The 18,318-nt window shown below is 44.5% G+C and overlaps 1 protein-coding gene across 3 annotated transcripts in view; it reads right to left on the minus strand.

Moving 5' to 3' along the window:
* Positions 1-18,318, minus strand: part of LOC120989755 — a 329,530-nt gene that overhangs the window by 174,404 nt on the left and 136,808 nt on the right. For 2 of the 3 annotated variants that reach the window (XM_040418047.1, XM_040418050.1), the window contains 2 exons: positions 10,833-10,893; positions 7,707-7,783 (listed from right to left, as the gene is read on the minus strand). In XM_040418047.1, coding sequence (XP_040273981.1) covers positions 7,707-7,783; positions 10,833-10,893 — 138 coding nt within the window. The remainder of the gene's footprint in view (positions 1-7,706; positions 7,784-10,832; positions 10,894-18,318) is intronic. The other variant, XM_040418048.1, reaches the window with a different exon arrangement.

Raw genomic sequence — 18,318 nt, forward strand, 5'->3', positions numbered from 1 at the left:
TGCGGGAGTACTGCAGCCCCCAAGCGGCGGGGCAGCGAAAGGACTGGTACTGGAAACCGGAAGACCTGGTCCGAAAGGGACGCAGGTGTGGAATGTGAGAGTTCTTGCCCCCTGTAGCGGTAGAGAAGAACTCGTCCAGCTGAGCCCTAAAAAAAATCTGGAACCCTCAAGGGGGAGGTTAGTAAGGGGACACTTGGAGAAGCGTCGGCATCCCACACTATCAACCAGACCTCTCTGTGCTGAATGACCGAGAGGGCTGCAATACGGGCAAAGAGGGAACCAATATCCATGAAAGCCTCGCAAGGAATTTGGAAGACTGAGACACCTGGATGACTAATTCCGGTGTGTCAGTAGACGCATCATGTTCCGCCAGGTTCAGATGGTGGCGCTGCAACCACACCTTGAGAGAACACTGGCCCAACGTGCCTGCCAGTGGCTCTGGAGAGAGAATCTAGGCGCCTGTTCAGAACATCCTGCAGAGAGGAGCCGTCAAAGACAGGGAAGACCGTGATCCTGGATAGCCTGGACACTGGGGGATCCACCCTAGGGGAGAAGACCACCCCTCCACACCGCTCAGTCGTGAAAGGATGATCCTGTCCTAGGTTCTAGGTATGACCGCGGAAATTCCTCATGGATAGGAAAACGCGGCAACTTACAGCTTCTTGGACGGAAAAAAGGGGGGAACTCCCGCCTAGAGGAGAATCCCCTTGGAGCTTACAGGTGTCACGGGCAGCCGCTACTAAGTCCGCCACACGTGGAGAGCTTAGGCGGAGGGACCCGCTCCATGACCTCGTCCGAGCCAGACAATCCCCCTTCAGACCTGCGTTCCCTATGGGGGGGGGGGGAAGAGTCGTCTGAACTCACCTCTAGACGAGGGGGGAAAACGGAGTCATCCATGGATGGATGCTACCGTTCACGCTGCCTCTTTTTAAGTCAGGCGATCTCAGCGGGAACCACTGCGAGGAGACGGAGTGGTAGGGGCCAATGGATTGGCAACTATCATACGGTCCAAAAAGGACATAACTGCCTTGTGGACTCAGGCCAAATCAGCGGCCGTGCTGGACATGGCAGATGCCCAAGCGGGTACTGCAGGCTCCGCTGGGACAGAAATAAACATCAATTTTTTTTTTTTTTTTAAAAGGCTGAAAGTGGTTTGAACTCAGAAAGCCTGGACTGGTGCAACAGCATTATCACTGAGCTACCAGCTTGCCTTAGGAGCTGGGTTGGGCAAGAAAGAGATCCTGGCCAGGGGCAAGGCAGGAGGCACAAACACTAGTGGTCTAAAAAAGGTAGAAAAAACTCTCCATATAGGACTCCATTGGGGCCTGAGAAGGTGACTTGGCGTAGGCATGATAACTATGCAAAGATCTACAGTTGCAGTTAGAGAAAGAAAACCTTAAAAGTGTCTTCTGGGAATCGAACTAGCGATCGTTCACATCAGAAGCCAGGCATTTACCACACACACACACACACACACACACACACACAGCTATGACAGCTGTTCAGAGAGAAGCAGGGGAGCAGTCAGGAAGCGTGGGAACCTTTTTTGCAGGCGGAGGAAGATGCTGGAGCGAAGCGCTAGGCTCCGCCCCCGGTCGCTAGGCTCCGTCCCCGGCCGCGTCAGAGAAGCGCGAAAAAAAATTGCGCGCTCCACTCCCTGTGCTACATGAAAAAATGTCCCCCTGTGCCGAACACAGCGAAGCGGGGGGTTAAAGAAGGCATGCATGCAGTTGCAGCACAAGATCCTCGTTCTGTCCGAGGCCTCCGACGGAGCGAGCGGTCCCATCTGACCCGCCATACTTATCTGCTCCTGAAGTCTTCTCCCTCTGTTCCGTACCAGCAGGGTTCACCTCTTCAGACATCTGACTCACCCGAGTTCAGTGCTCTGGATGGAGGGCAGAAGCAGGTGACCCGGAGGCTGGTGGGATGCTGGAGCTAACAGGTCACGCCTGGATCCACTTATCTTCTTGGGGGGAAAAATGGAGGCAGCCACACAACGTCCAAAAGACGGCGGCGGGCACTCCACGGGGGACCAGGAAGACGCCATGCCGACCTGTGTCCCCATCTAGAATGAAAATAACAAAAAGGAGTAGAATCAGAGAGTGTCAACCTCCTTCACCAGACACTAAGCAAAGACTGAGTTCCTCCTGGTGGAGTCGGGGGGTATAGCCCGAGGAGGAGGAGCTCTTTTTTGTATTTGCATAGTGTCCCTCCTACTAATACCTCTAAGCTATACCCATGGTCTGTGTCCCCCAATGGAATAAAGAGCCGGTCAATACAGAAGCGGTGATAACTAATGTCTACTTTTCTTATTTTTTTCTATTCTATTTTTTTCTGTCTATTTTCACACCTGCGTACGTTGCGGATCCGTCTTATATCTGCACAGACGGATCCGCACCGATAATGCAAACGTTTGTATAAGTTCAGAACGGATCTGTTTGCATTATTCTTTAAAAAACAAAAAGTCTAAGGCCCCTTTTACACGGGCGAGTATTCCACGTGGGTGCAATGCGTGAGTTGAACGCATTTAACCCGCACTGAATCCTGACCTGTTCATTTCTATGGGGCTGTGCACGAGCTGTGATTTTCACGCATCACTTGTGCGTTGCGTGAAAAATCGCAGCAAGCTCTATATTCTGCGTTTTTAACGCAACGCAGGCCCCGTAGAAGCGAATGGGGCTGCTTGAAAATCGCAAGCATCCGCAAGCAAGTGCGGATGCGGTGCGATTTTCACGCATGGTTGCTAGGTGAAGATCGGGCTGGGAACCCGATCTGTATTATTTTCCCTTATAACATGGTTCTAAATGGAAAAAAATAGCATTCTGAATACAGAATGCAAAGTAAAATAGTGATGGACAGGTTAAAAATAAAAATAAAAATTAACTCACCGAGTCCACTTGATCGCGTAGTTGCGGATCTCTGTCTTCTTCTGTAATGTTGAGCTGCCGGCTAAGGACCTGTGGTGACGTCACATCACATGATCCAATCACATGGTCCCTCACCATGGTGATGAACCATGTGATGAGCACAGGGACGTCATCAAAGGTCCTATTCCTGTGCACAGCAAAGAAGACGACAGAAGAGATGCCGGCTGCGCGATCAAGTGGATTAAGGTGAGTTAAATTATATTTTATTTTTTAACCCCTACAGCCCTATTTTACTAAGCATTCTGTATTAAGAATGCTATTATTTTTCCTTATAACCATGTTATAAGGGAAAATAATACAATCTACAGAACACCTAGCACAAACCCGAACTTCTGGGAAGAAGTTCGGGTTTGGGTACCAAACATGCAGATTTTTCTCACGCGCGTTCAAAACGCATTACAATGTATTGCACTCGCGCAGAAAAATCACGCATTTTCCCGCAACGCACCTGCATCTTATCCGGGCAAAAAAACATGACGCCCGTGTGAAAGAGGCCTAAGTCAAAACGGATCCGTCCTGATTTACATTGAAAGTCAATAGGGGACGGATCCATTTTTAATTGCACCATATTGTGTCAGTGAAAACGGATCCGTCCACATTGACTTACGGATCTGTTTGGCTCTGCATCGTCAGGCGGACACCAAAACGCTGCAAGCAGTGTTTTGTTGTCCGCCTCCAGAGCTGAATGGAGGCGCAACGAAGCCAAACTGATGCATTCTGAACGTATCCTTATCCATTCAGAATGCATTGGGGCATAACTGATCCGTTTTGGACCGCTTGTGAGAGCCCCGAAACGGATTTCAACTTCACGTTTTCAGGGTTTGATCCCCGTTTCAATTCAATACAATACATTATGTATTGAACTGAACTGAACTGAACTGAACGGTCAGCGTCTTACACAGTAAGACGCTAACAGTTGCCTAGGAGACCCAGCCCTCAGGCTGGATCTCCTGGGCTTCCATAGCTGGCAGGCTCCGAAGCCTGTGTAAGGCATCAGGGCTGCCATAGCAATCATCAGCCCCCTGCAGGCGCAGCTCGGGGGGCCGATGGAGTCAGAGGGAGCCCCCTCCCATCTGTAAAGCCAGCACGTGTCACGGTCAGCGCTGACCGCAGCTTGTGAAAGGGATAAACCGCCGGCATCACCGCTTACAGCGATGCCGGCAGATGCAGCAGGGACCCGACTATCAGTAACAGCCGGGCCAATCACACGTGGGAATACGTAAAGGCACCATATTTCCTCACGTACATGTACATGATTTTGCGTGAAGGGGTTAAACTGTTTTTTTTAAAGATATTTATACTGATTGGTGGGGGTCCAACACCCTGAGCCACTGATCAGCTGTTTGAGAATGCACTGGCGCTCGCAGTACCGCCACAACATTCTCTGAGCTCCCCAAGCACAGTGCTGTACATTGTATATTGGCTGTGCTTGGTATCGCACCTTAGCCACATTCACTTCAATAGGGCTGAACTGCACCTAGGACATGGGACCAATGAACGTGATGTCAGATGGCCAAGGCAAATGTGCAAGAAGGCCACTGCACTACTGTGAGCGCCGATGCCTACTCAAGCAGCGGATCAGCAGGGGCCCAGGGTCTTGGAAAAATGAAAGATCAGATACTGATGACCTAACTGGAGGAAAGGTCATCAGTTAAAATACCTCAGAAACCCCCTTTGAAAACTTCCTAACATGGCTAGGTTCCGCTTCAGCGTTTTTGTTTTTTCACTCCATGCCTCCATAATGTTTTTATTTTTCCATTCACATCTTTGTGGGGCAACTTCTACTTTCTAATGGCACCATTTAATATTGCATATGATGTAGAGGGAAGCTGGAAAAAATGCAATTCCTCCACAGTTTTCTGGGTATTGTTTTTACGGCATTCGTATTCGGTAAAACTGACTTGTGCTCTTCATTCTTCGGCTCAGTACGATTATAGTAATATCATATTTGGAAAGTTTTTAATACCGAAAAAATTGTTTTTCTTTTCATTATTATATTCTGACCCCATTAATTATTTTCTTATAGTTATGTGTACCAAAGGCTCATTTTCTGCTGGATGTTTAATATTATTTTTTAACTGTTCATTTATTTCTATTCTGATTTTGGCTTTCCATTTCTGAGATCCGTTTAGGGCTCTCACAAGCGGTCCAAAACTGATCAGTTTTGCGCTAATACATTCTGAATGGAAAGGGATCCACTGAGAATGCATCAGTTTGCCTCCGTTCGGTCACCATTCCGCTCTGGAGGCGGACAACAAAAGGTTTTGCTGTCCACCTGATGAAGCGGAGCCAAAAGAATCCGTCCTTACACACAATGTAAGTCAATAGGGACGGATCCGTTTTCGCAGACAATAGAAAATGGATCCGTCCCCCATTGACTCTCAATGGTGTTCATGACGGATGCATGCGGTTGTATTATTGTAACTGAAGCGTTTTTGCAGATGCATGACGGATCCACAAAAAACGCTAATGTGAAAGTAGCCCTAGATTGCAGTTTGTATACAGTAATGGAATTTTATCCATTACCCTATATTACAATTCAGTGCTGCCACCCGCTGCCCTGAATTGTAATGTAAAAGTTATAACCCTAGAAGCCTGGCTCATTACTACAGTGCAACGTGTGAGAGATGGAATTTGTTTCTCTATGAGTATGTGGTGTGAACATTCTGTAGTACACATTTTTGTCCACAAGATAGCCGCAAACCAAATGCTTGAGCCATGTGTGCATTCTATAGTTTAAGGTCAATAAGGGAGGGGGAAAATGGGGATTACATTACAGTTTTCAAATATAACTATGAACTCAGTTGAAGATGCTGAAACCACTCCTATCAGGTTAAGGAGCCAATAGTCCCTTCTTAAGGAAAAAACAAAAATGTTGGCTGGCACTCTACTAAATATAGTTTCTTCGGTGCTCAGTGATGGAGATTTCCTCCGGTAATACAATACAATTACAACTGATATCTATTGGTGGCATTTCAAAATAAAAATAAAAATTATTTTTCTTCTTTTTCACTCATATCAATGTTTCGAGTGCCGTGAATTATTTCATATCTTCTTAAGGAACACCCCTTTTGTGATGTCATGTCTGCTATTTAAGTCAATGTAATGTGAATAAAGTGCGCCTCTTCTACCATGGCTCAGGGAAGATGAGAAGATGCTTTCATGAAACCACCTAGTGTGTCTGGTCTCATTATAAAGCAGTATGGTGTACACATACTTCTAATTGATTTGGCATCACACAAAGAAGAAGGAGAAGCGCATGAATTGCGCTGACAAACGCTTTCCCTAATCTCTGCCCGGGGGAGGCAGTCCTACTCAGAAAGTGTGCGCTTACGTGTTTTCGGCCTCTCAGATGCGGTGGTCGCATTTGGCCACGTCACCGGAGATGTGAAATGTCCGTGACCAGCATTACTGCCCATTAAGGACATTAGCACCAGGTGTCTTCTTTGGCAGATGTCAGAAAGGGGTTCAAGTATACACCACAACAGATTTGTATATAAATTAGGGGTGCACCGAAATTCCGGCGGCCGAAAATATCGGCCGAAAATGGGCCTAATCCATTTCGGCCGATATTGGTACATTTCGGCAGAAAATATGATAGCCCCGCCCCGCCGCTCCGGTATACTAATATAAGATGTCATATTCATTTATTGGTTATTAAACATGCCCCCTCAGTCCTATTATTACCTTACATCCTAATCGCATCTGTAGAATTCAGGCAGGCCAGGCGGGCGGCAGCGTAACTCTTGTCATGTGCCTGAATGAAGCCGGCGGCGCAGGCAAGTGACGTCAGTGAGAGACGCGCCGGCCGCCCGGCTTGGGCTGCCTGAATTCTACAGAAGCGATTAGGATGTAAGGTAGTAATAGGACTGAGGGGGCATGTTTAATAACCAATAAATGAATATAACATCTTATATTTGTATACTGGCGGCAGCGGGGGGGGCGGGGAGGCTGGGGCGATCTGTGGATGGCACAGTTATGGGCTGGGGGGGTCTGTGGATGTCACTGTAATGGGCTGGGGGGGGTCTGTGGATGTCACTGTTATGGGCTGGGGGGGGTCTGTGGATGGCACTGTTATGGGCTGGGGGGTCTGTGGATGGCACATATATAACAGTGCCACCCACAGATCCCCCCAGCCCATAACAGTGCCATCCGCAGATCCCCTCCTGTAACAGTGCCAGCCACAGCCCCCCCCCCCCCCCCCCTGTAGCAGTGCCAGCCACAGATTCCCCTGTAACAGTGTCCGTCATCCACAGATCCCCCCCATAACAGTGTCCGTCATCCACAGATCCCCCCATAACAGTGTCCCCCCATAACAGTTTTGTACAATCACTTGTGTATGAGGAAGCACCATGTTATATAATATGATTTATTAAATTCATGAAAAAGAATTATTAATAAAATCATTAAAAAAAAAAGTATTTTAAAAGTATTTGGGCAAAAAGGCGGTTTCGGTTTTCGGTCAAGGGCATCCTGAATTTTCGGTTTCGGACCAGAATTTCCATTTCGGTGCACCCCTAATATAAATGTATTTCTATGTAGTCACATATGAAGCATCACATTCTGCAGATTTGTACACGGAATGCAATTACTCACATAATGAATGATGTACTATTTTCAAAAAAATATTTCAACTACTCACACACTCACATTTTATATTTTCAACTCAAAAATTCTTAATATATAATCATACTTGAGCTTATGGTTTCTAATTCATTAAAGAAACAAAACCCATTGGCACATGACGATGATGGCCATGATGGGTCATATTTGTCTTACCTTTCCGCTTTGTTGCATTACGAAATGACCAGAACGTCCAGTAGCAGTGAATTCTTCATCATCATCTTCTTCCCTATCTATGTTGGAGGCAAAACCGCAAACAATAAGGGATTACATTATACTCACTGACGGGATACTTATCAGGCATTACATCCAACAATACTATTTAACTGGTTGTCCACGTGTTTTTTTTTAACCCCTTAACCCTTTCCTCATGTGGCAACTTCCTGTTTTCATTTTTCACTACCTGCCTTCCCAGAGCCATAACTTCTTTATTTTTATTTTCACATAGCCATATGAGGGGTTTCTTTGTGCAGGACAAGTTGTACTTTCTATTTCTTACATTTCATTTTGCATAGGATGTAGTGGGAAAGAAATTTCCAATGGGGTGGAATTAGAAACGGTTTTACATATTTTTTTTTATGCAGTAAAACTGACTTGTGTTCTTCATTCTCCAGGTCAGTACGAATCCAGCGATAACACATATGTATAGTTTTCCTTGCATTTTAATACTGAAAAGTTATTTTTTTTATTTTCATCACCACATTTTGAACCCATAACTTTTTACAGTGTGGGGGACTCAATTTTTGCAGGACGATCTGTAGTTTTTAGTAATACTATTTTGGGGTGTGTATGACTTTTGATCACTTTTTATTCAATTTTGTGGGGAGATAAAGTGATGAAAAAACAGCAAATTAGACATTTTTATTTTTTCCGTTACACCATTCAGTATATGGGATAACTTTTTATATACACTGCTCAAAAAAATAAAGGGAACACTAAAATAACACATCCTAGATCTGAATAAATTAAATATTCTTCTGAAATACTTTGTTCTTTACATAGTTGAATGTGCTGACAACAAAATCACACAAAAATAAAAAAATGGAAATCAAATTTTTTAACCCATGGAGGTCTGGATTTAATTAAAGTGGAAAAACACACTACAGGCTGATCCAACTTTGATGTAATGTCCTTAAAACAAGTCAAAATGAGGCTCAGTAGTGTGTGCGACCTCCACGTGCCTGTATGACCTCCCTACAACGCCTGTGCATGCTCCTGATGAGGTGGCGGACGGTATCCTGAGGGATCTCCTCCCAGACCTGGACTAAAGCATCTGCCAACTCCTGGACAGTCTGTGGTGCAACGTGACGTTGGTGGATAGAGCGAGACATGATGTCCCAGATGTGCTCAATTGGATTCAGGTCTGGGGAACGGGCGGGCCAGTCCATAGCATCAATGCCTTAGTCTTGCAGGAACTGTTGACACACTCCAGCCACATGAGGTCTAGCATTGTCTTGCATTAGGAGGAACCCAGGGCCAACCGCACCAGCATATGGTCTCACAAGGGGTCTGAGGATCTCATCTCGGTACCTAATGGCAGTCAGGCTACCTCTGGCAAGCACATGGAGGGATGTGCGGCCCTCCAAAGAAATGCCACCCCACACCATTACTGACCCAATGCCAAACCGGTCATGCTGGAGGATTTTGCAGGCAGCAGAACGTTCTCCACGGCGTCTCAAGACTCTGTCACGTCTGTCACATGTGCTCAGTGTGAACCTGCTTTCATCTGTGAAGAGCACAGGGCACCAGTGGCGAATTTGACAATCTTGGTGTTCTCTGGCAAATGCCAAACGTCCTGCACGGTGTTGGGCTGTAAGCACAACCCCCACCTATGGACGTCGGGACCTCATATCACCCTCATGGAGTCTGTTTCTGACCGTTTGAGCAGACACATGCACATTTGTGGCCTGCTGGAGGTAATTTTGGAGGACTCTGGCAGTGCTCCTCCTGTTCCTCCTTGCACAAAGGCGGAGGTAGCGGTCCTGCTGCTGGGTTGTTGCCCTCCTACGGCCTTCTCCACGTCTCCTGATGTACTGGCCTGTCTCCTGGTAGCGCATCCATGCTCTGGACACTAAGCTGACAGACACAGCAAACCTTCTTGCCACAGCTCGCATTGATGTGCCCTCCCGGATAAGCTGCACTACCTGAGCCACTTGTGTGGGTTGTAGACTCCGTCTCATGCTACTACTACAGTGAAAGCACCGCCAGCATTCAAAAGTGACCAAAACATCAGCCAGGAAGCATAGGAACTGAGAAGTGGTCTGTGGTTACCACCTGCAGAACCACTCCTTTATTGGTGGTGTCTTGCTAATTGCCTATAATTTCCACCTGTTGTCTATCCCATTTGCACAACAGTATGTGAAATTGATTGTCACTCAGTGTTGTTTCCTAAGTGGACAGTTTGATTTCACAGAAGTGTGATTGACTTGGAGTTACATTGTGTTGTTTAAGTGTTCCCTTTATTTTTTTGAGCAGTGTATTTTAATAGTATGGGTGATGCGCATGATTTTTTTTTTCTTGTTTATTATTATTTTGGGAAAAGGGGATAAATGAATTTTGTTTTGTTTTTTTTTGTTTTTTCAAAAAATGTATTAAAAAAAAATATATTGTTAGATCCCCAAGTGGACCACGACTTGCAATCATCAGATTGCAACTTATACAGAATAATGGAAGTATCTCCATTATTCTGTACAGAAATCACTATATCCCAGTTCAGTGCTGCCACCTGCTAGCCTGAACTGGGATATAGTAATAATGAGCCTGGAAACCTAGTACAGCCTCCAGCTCATTATCAGAACAGAGTGCTTTCCCTAATCTCTGCCGGGTGAATGCCCGCTCGACCCAGAAGCGCGCTTCTAGGTGTTGGCTTTCTCAGATGCCATGGTCACATTTGATTACGGCATCTGAGGTGTTAAATGTCCGCAGTCAGCATTACTGCCAATTGTGGATATTAGCCACAGGTGCCTGCTGGATGAAACAGCAGGCACTCAGCGGATATAACACTCACTCTGCAGTGGGTGCCAGCTTTAAAGACCCAACATACACCGTACATGTACAGCAGATGTCGGGAACGTGTTAAGGACCCAGACAGTTTTTTTTCTTTTCTTGTGACTGTTGGGGGTTCCAGCGGTAGGACCCCAACCGATCTAATAGTTATCCCCTATCCTGTGGATACTAACCAGAATATTTCTTTAAGTGAGCCTGCAATGCCGGATCCAGACATCTCCCTGTTTAAAAAGCCTGATTAAATCATTAAAAGCAAACTGCGCACTGAATAGATACCTTGAAAATGTTGATGTGGGTCATTTCCACAAGACTTTGATGCAGAACTCTGGGATTTCTTCTACAAAAATAAAAAGTAAAAATAAAAAAGCCGCAGAAAATACACAGAAAGTAACTTTATACAAGTTGTGACTATAACTAGACTATAACTAGAACTCAGGAACGGGTCCAAGGTACCACTTGAAACCAAACCAGAGTTAGGAAAATGTTTTTTTACAGTACTAATTAATCTATGAAGTTATTAATCTGAGTCAATACATTCTAATACTGTATGGACCTCCTGCTCCGTACAGTATTAGAACAAAGTTTCATGCAAATCGACTTCGGAAGTTTCATCCGAAGTCTATTCGCTCATCCCTAGCAGTTATGTTTTGCTTTTCTTTTTTTTACTGTTTACATGTTTTATATGTAAAATTGGGAAAGGGGGTGAATTAAACTTTTAATATTTTTGTTTTTATTTTTTATAAACATTATAATACTTTTGCTTAGTAACTTTTAGCCTCCTTACAGGGTTAGGACCTGGGATCTTTTGATCGCTTATCCTATTAACCCAAATAGAGATCTATTAGAGTGAATGGGATTTAGACGCGCTATCTGCAGAGCTGTGCCTCGTGCACAGCTTAGGGCTCTTTCACACCTGCGTTATTGTCTTCCGGCATAGAGTTCCGTCGTCGGGGCTCTATGCCGGAAGAATCCTGATCAGGATTATCCTAATGCATTCTGAATGGAGAGTAATCCGTTCAGGATGCATCAGGATGTCTTCAGTTCCGGTACGGAACGTTTGTTGGCCGGAGAAAATACCGCAGCATGCTGCGCTTTTTGCTCCGGCCAAAAATCCGGAACACTTGCCGCAAGGCCGGATCCGGAATTAATGCCCATTGGAAGGCATTGATCCGGATCCGGCCTTAAGCTAAACGTCGTTTCGGCGCATTGCCGGAGCCGACATTTAGCTTTTTCAGAGTGGTTACCATGGCTGCCGGGACGCTAAAGTCCTGACAGCCATGGTAAGTGTAGCGGGGAGCGGGGGAGCAGTGTACTTACCGTCCGTGCGGCTCCCCGGGCGCTCCAGAGTGACGTCAGGGCGCCCCAAGCGCATGGATCACGTGATCGCATGGATCACGTCATCCATGCTCATGGGGCGCTCTGACGTCATTCTGGAGCGCCCCGGGAGCCGCACGGACTGTAAGTATACCGCTCCCCGCTCCTACTATGGCAACCAGGACTTTAATAGCGTCCTGGGTGCCATAGTAACACTGAAAGCATTTGGAAGACGGTTCCGTCTTCAAATGCTTTCAGTACACTTGCGTTTTTCCGGATCCGGAGTGTAATTCCGGCAAGTGGAGTACACGCCGGATCCGGACAACGCAAGTGTGAAAGAGGCCTTAGCAGCGAGGTGACAATGACAGCCCTAGGAAGCCTCAGCAGGCCCGAGGCTGTTATGGTAACCGATCGGAGCCAAGCAATATCACTGCAGGGGCTCCAATCGGAACCTCACAGATGCCACAATCGCTGTTGAATGCAGCGCATCTGGGGTGGTTAATTGACCGGTTTCAGCATGATCGCCAGTCCTGGTCATTGCAGCTGGGTGTATTATACAGCCGGAACCAGCCCGCTACATACAATTCCCTGAGCATAATGCTGTACATGTTTGTAATTATGCATTAAGGATTAATGGGAGGCACATGGAGGCATAAAATAACACCATGTCCCTCTCATTAATAGTAAGCGACACCATCATTAACGCCATATTGCCCATAGTACATGATGGGTTCACTTGCTATTAATGTGATGCACATGAAGGTACCAGTAATAAGACCATGTGCCTCACATTAATGCATGTATACAACATAAAGCACATACCTATAAAAACTGCAGGAAAACTCATGCAGCAAGAACTTACTGGATCATAATAAGTTAAAAGGACCTTTGATGATGTCATCACCATGTGATCAATAACAAGTGGAAGTTATTGGTCAGCCATGTTCTTATCAGCTTCCAGCACCACGAGAAGAGTTTCTCTCTCCCCGACACTCCCCCATCGGGCCCTTTAGCTTTTTCCTTGGTGGCAGTGGCCGGCCGCGTCGGAATGAGGGATGCTATCCTTTGTTCTTCACTGTGCGGCTGCTTATGAGAACACGGCAAGCTCTGTGCACACCATTCTCTCCGATAGTGACTGGTACTATGCTGCGCAACAGCACAACTTAGTATAACAAAAATACACCAATCCTGATATTTATCAAACCGGGTATCAAAGTATCAAGACTTTGATACCCTAGATGTAACATGATCAGGATCTGTTCCCTCACATACTGTTACGGTCTCCTCTCTAAGGAGGAAAAGGATTCACTATTACCCCAATGGTTTAAGGCAAGGCAGGGTACTGGTCTTTCAAGTTCTGCACTTTACCTTCATTCATTAGGACTAGCTGAGGTAACATGAGTGTCTAGAAAGCAGGGAAAAAGCGTTCTCCATAAGGAGAAATGGTATCCCTGTATACGTAAGTCAAGAATAAGAAGAAAGCAATGTTCTGCACAGAGCTGGGATACTAAGGGGATGAAGTTGGAAAGACTGGGAAAGATGCGAGAATAACCTAGTCATGGAAACTATATGCAAATGAGCCTTTTGGAGCAAATGGGGCGTTGCGGTTACACATACAGAATCTGCTCTCTCTGCAACTGCCTCATCCTCTGCACGTTGATTGAAAGGACCAGTCATAATGACGTTTACACTGACTGGACCTGTCAATCAAAATACAGTTGCAGGGAGGTCTAACGGCAATGCCCCCGTTGCTCCTAGAGGCTCATTTGTATATATTAAAACTTCATTTTCCCCAGAACTGCTGCCAAGCACACATGCAACAGGCCAGACAGTTTCATAGCTAAAATCTGATGACAAATACTCTTTAAATAGTGCAATTGTTGGCCAAAAGAAAGGAGGCTAAGTAGGTTTGGGATTGCTGCTTTACTGAGCTTAGCCCCTTCAGGACCCAGCCATTTTTCACCTTAAGGACGCAATCTAATTTTGCAAATCTAACATGTGTCGTTTTATGTAGTAATAACTTTAAAATGCTTTTACTTATCAAGGCTATTCTGAGATTGTTTTCTCGTCACATATTGTACTTCATGACAGTGGCAAAATTGAGTCAAAATATTTCATTTTTAATTTATAAACATTTATTTCAATTTCTCTACTTTTAAAATAGATAGTAATACCTCCAAAAATAGTTATTACTTTACATCACCCACTTCATGTTTGGATCATTTTGCAAATATTTTTTGGGGATGTTAGAAGGCTTAGAAGTTTAGAAGCAAACCTTAAAATGTTTAAGAAAATTTCCAAAACCCAATTGTTTCAGGACCAGTTCAGTTATAAAGTCACTTTCTGAGGCTTACATATTAGAAACCACCGATAAATCACCCCATTTTAGAAACTACACCCCTCAAGGTATTCAAAACTGATTTTACAAACTTTGCTAACCCTTTAGGTGTTCCACAAGAATTAAAAGGAAAATGTAGATTAAATTGCAGAATTTTGGCAGATATTCCATTTTTTTTTTCCGGCTACCAAAGCAAGGGTTAACAGCCAAACAAAACTCAATATTTATTACCCTGATTCTGTAGTTTACAGAAACACCCCATATGTGGTCTTAAACTGCTGTACGGGCACACGGCAGGGCGTAGAAGGAAAGGAATACCATATGGTTTTTGGAAGGCAGATTTCACTCGGATAATTTTAATTTGCCATATCAAATATGAAGACCCCTTGATGCACCCCTAGAGTAGAAACTCCAAAAAAAGACCCCATTCTGAAAACTACGGGATAAGGTGGCAGTTTTGTTGGTACTATTTTAGGGTACATATGATTTTTGGTTGCTCTATATTACACTTTTTATGAGGCAAGGTAATAAAAAATAACTGTTTTGGCACAGTTTTTACATTTTGTTATTTACAATGTTCATCTGACAGGTCATGTGGTATTTCTATAGAGCAGGTTGTTACAGACGCAAAAATACCAATTATGTTTGTTTCAGTTTTACATAATATAGCATTAAAAAAAAAAAGATTGTTTAGTGTCAATATTCTGAAAGCCATTATTTTTTGGGCGACTGTCTTACGTATGTAGGGGGCTTATTGTTTGCGGGATGAGATGACTGATTGGTATGATTTTAGGGTGCATATGACTTTGATCACATGCTATTAAACTTTTTGCGATGTAAGGTGACCAAAAAATGGCTTTTTGACACTTTTTATTTTATCAATTTTTACGGTGTTCAACTGAGGGGGTAGGTCATGTGATATTTTTATAGAACAGGTAGTTACGGAAGTGACAAAACCTAATAGGTCTATTGTTTTTTATTTATTTACATTTTACACAATAATATCTACTTTGAAACAAAAAACAACCAAAAAATATATATAAAGCCAGTGTTTTTTTTTTTTGGGGCAACTGACTTACGGTAGGTAGGGTACAATTTTTGCGGGATGAGATGACGGTTTGATTAGCATTATTTTAGGGTGCATATGACTTTTTGATCGCTTCCTATTACACTTTTTGTGATGTAAGGTGACAAAAAATTGATTTATTTTCACCGTTTTTATTTTAGCTTTTTTTTTTTTAGGTTAGATCATGTGGTAGTTTTATAGAGCAGGTTGTTACGGACGCGGCGATACCAAATATGGTATTTACATTTACCACAAAAAAAGCTTTTTTGAAACAAAAAAGAAACGTTTTTGTGTCTCCATAGTCTGAGAGCCATATTTTATTTTTATTTTTTTGGGCGATTGTCTTAGGTAAAGGCTCATTTTTTGCAGGATGGGGTGACTGTTAGATTGGTACTATTCTGGGGGGCATACGCCTTTTTGATCGCTTGGTGGAGTCCACTTTTAGTGATGTAAGGTGAACAAAAAAAGTTTTTTTTTAGCACAGTTTTTATTTTTATTATTTTTAACGGTGTTCATCTGAGGGGTTAAATCATGTGATATTTTTAGCCGGTCGATACGGACGTGGCGATACCCAATATGTTTACTTTTCCTTTTTTCCCTATTTAAAAAAATATAAAAATGTTAATTTTGGGAAAGACTTTTTTTTTTTTTTTCCTTACTTGTAAGGCTACTTTCACACTTGCGTTCAGAGCGGGTCCGTCTGGTATCTGCACAGACGGATCCGCTCCTATAATGCAACCGCTTAGATCCGTTCAGAACGGATCCGTTTGCATTACAATGAAAAAAAAAAAATTAATTTTTTTTTTTTTTTGTTCATGATAATGCAAATGGATCCGTTTTGACTTTACATTGAAAGTCAATGGGAGACGGATCCGTTTGAAAATTGAGCCATATTGTGTCAACTTCAAACGGATCCGTCCCCATTGACTTACATTGTAAGTCTGGACGGATCCATTTGCCTCCGCACGGCCAGGCAGACACCCGAACGCTGCAAGCAGCGTTCAGGTGTCCGCCTGCTGAGCGGAGCGGACGACAAACGGTGCCAAACTGATGCATTCTGAGCGGATCCGCCTCCACTCAGAATGCATTAGGGCAGTACGGATCCGTTCGGGGCCGCTTGTGAGCCCCTTCAAACGAAACTCACAAGCGGAGCCCCGAACGCTAGTGTGAAAGTAGCCTTACTTAAATTTTTTGGATTAAAAAAAATTCGATTTTTGTACTTAGCGTAAAATCCGTTACTCATTCAATTCATTGGGGGACACAGCACCATGGGTATACGACACTAGATATTAAAAAGGTTGGCTCTGCCCAGGTTGGCTATACCCTCTCTACAGACACTAGGCTAATCAGTTTGTACCAATAGCAGAAAGAGAGAGAAACAAAAGCAAAGAACAAACATGTCCTGGAATCGGGAAAGGAAAGAAGAACAGCAGCCCAGTGACAAAGAGAAATGAAAACAAAAGGGTGGGATCTGTGTCCCAAAGAATTGAACGAGAAACGGATTTTACGGTAAGAATAAAAATCTAATTTTCTCGTTAATGTAATTGGGGGACACAGCACCATGGGACATCCCAAAGCAGTCCCTGAAGGGGGAGGGGGGGGGGGGGGGGGGGGGGGGAAGGAAATCTCATGCAAAAATTTGGGCGCAGAGGTGCAGGAGAACCATGTGACCCAAGGAGGACCAGGAGAGGCCATAGCATGAATTGGTAGATAGAAAACTAAGGAAGTGAGCCAAATGGCTCCAGGACCAGGACGAGTCCAAGGAAAAAAATTGTGGGAGACCGCCAGGATCCCAAGGACAAGTGCCTGGGAAGAAAGGCCATATGCAAAAAAGGAACAACGGGAAACACCCAGCTCCACCCAAAATAAGAAGCTAGAGGATAGGGAGCAGGGTTAAATGTCCCGCACAAGAACAAAGAGTTGAACAAGTGCGCACTAGAGAACCAAAGGAAGGATCTGGAAGAACCATGGCTCCCCCTGAAGAAACAGGAGAGCAGCACAACCGGAAGGCGTCTGTTGGTAATGACCTAGAGCTTTGCTTATAGAAGGATGCTCCAGGAGGAGGATTTATAAAAGAACATACCCAACAAGAAAAATTAGACCATGAGGGAACCTGGCAGGAGAAAAAACGCATGGGAAAAGGACAGGAGCAGTCCCATACCAAGGAAAAAAACTTCCTGGAGACAAGCTAAAGAAAGACCCTGTGGACCATCCCTCCGCAAAAGGAAGGCGATTCCCATAAGGCCTGGAAGCAAAGGAACCCGACCAGTAAGAGGACCCGGCAAGGAAAAAACTCTGAATTGTCTCAGACCAAAAACACAGCTTGTCCGTGGCAAACACCATGTGAAGGCCAGGGTAGAAAGGACTGGAATAGGGAAGAATTTTCCAGCACCACTGCTTTCTTGAGCAAAAATTTTCTTTATTTTCAGTGACAAAGAGACAGCAATAAAACTTATTCACAGGTCCTGTTGGCAATCTACGCGTTTCGAACCGGTGGGTTCTTATTCATGACTGGCCAGTCATAAGAACCCACCTGTTCGAAACGCGTAGATTGCGAACAGGACCTGTGAATAAGTTTTATTGCTGTCTTTTTTTCACTGAAAATAAAGAAAATTTTCGCTCAAGAAAGCAGTTGTGCTGGAAAATTCTTCCTTATTGCTACTACCAAGGCCTTACCTTCACTTCCGTGCACCCGAGGTGGAACATCTACATCATCACAAAATAAGGGTGAGCTGGATATTTCCATTATCTATCATTAGAAAGGACTGGAGGCTGAACGATTGAGGGAAAGAATAGCAAAGACTCACCATGGGAAGGGAGCAAGCCGCCTTCCACTGCAAGGCAGGTGGGAAAAGAGAAACACCCTATGAGAAGGTGGAAACTCCATTCTGCCAGAGAAAGCAGCCAACCTGCGAAGGAAACGCAAAGACATGCTTCCCATACAAAGGAGGCGAAAATAGAGCCTCTGAAAAACTGGAACAAAAAATCACTATGAAATGTAAGACCACAGAAATCCCTGGCCACAAAGTCTGAGGAAAAAAAGG

The sequence above is a fragment of the Bufo bufo genome, chromosome 2, assembly GCF_905171765.1.
Source record: "Bufo bufo chromosome 2, aBufBuf1.1, whole genome shotgun sequence".
NCBI lineage: Eukaryota > Metazoa > Chordata > Amphibia > Anura > Bufonidae > Bufo > Bufo bufo.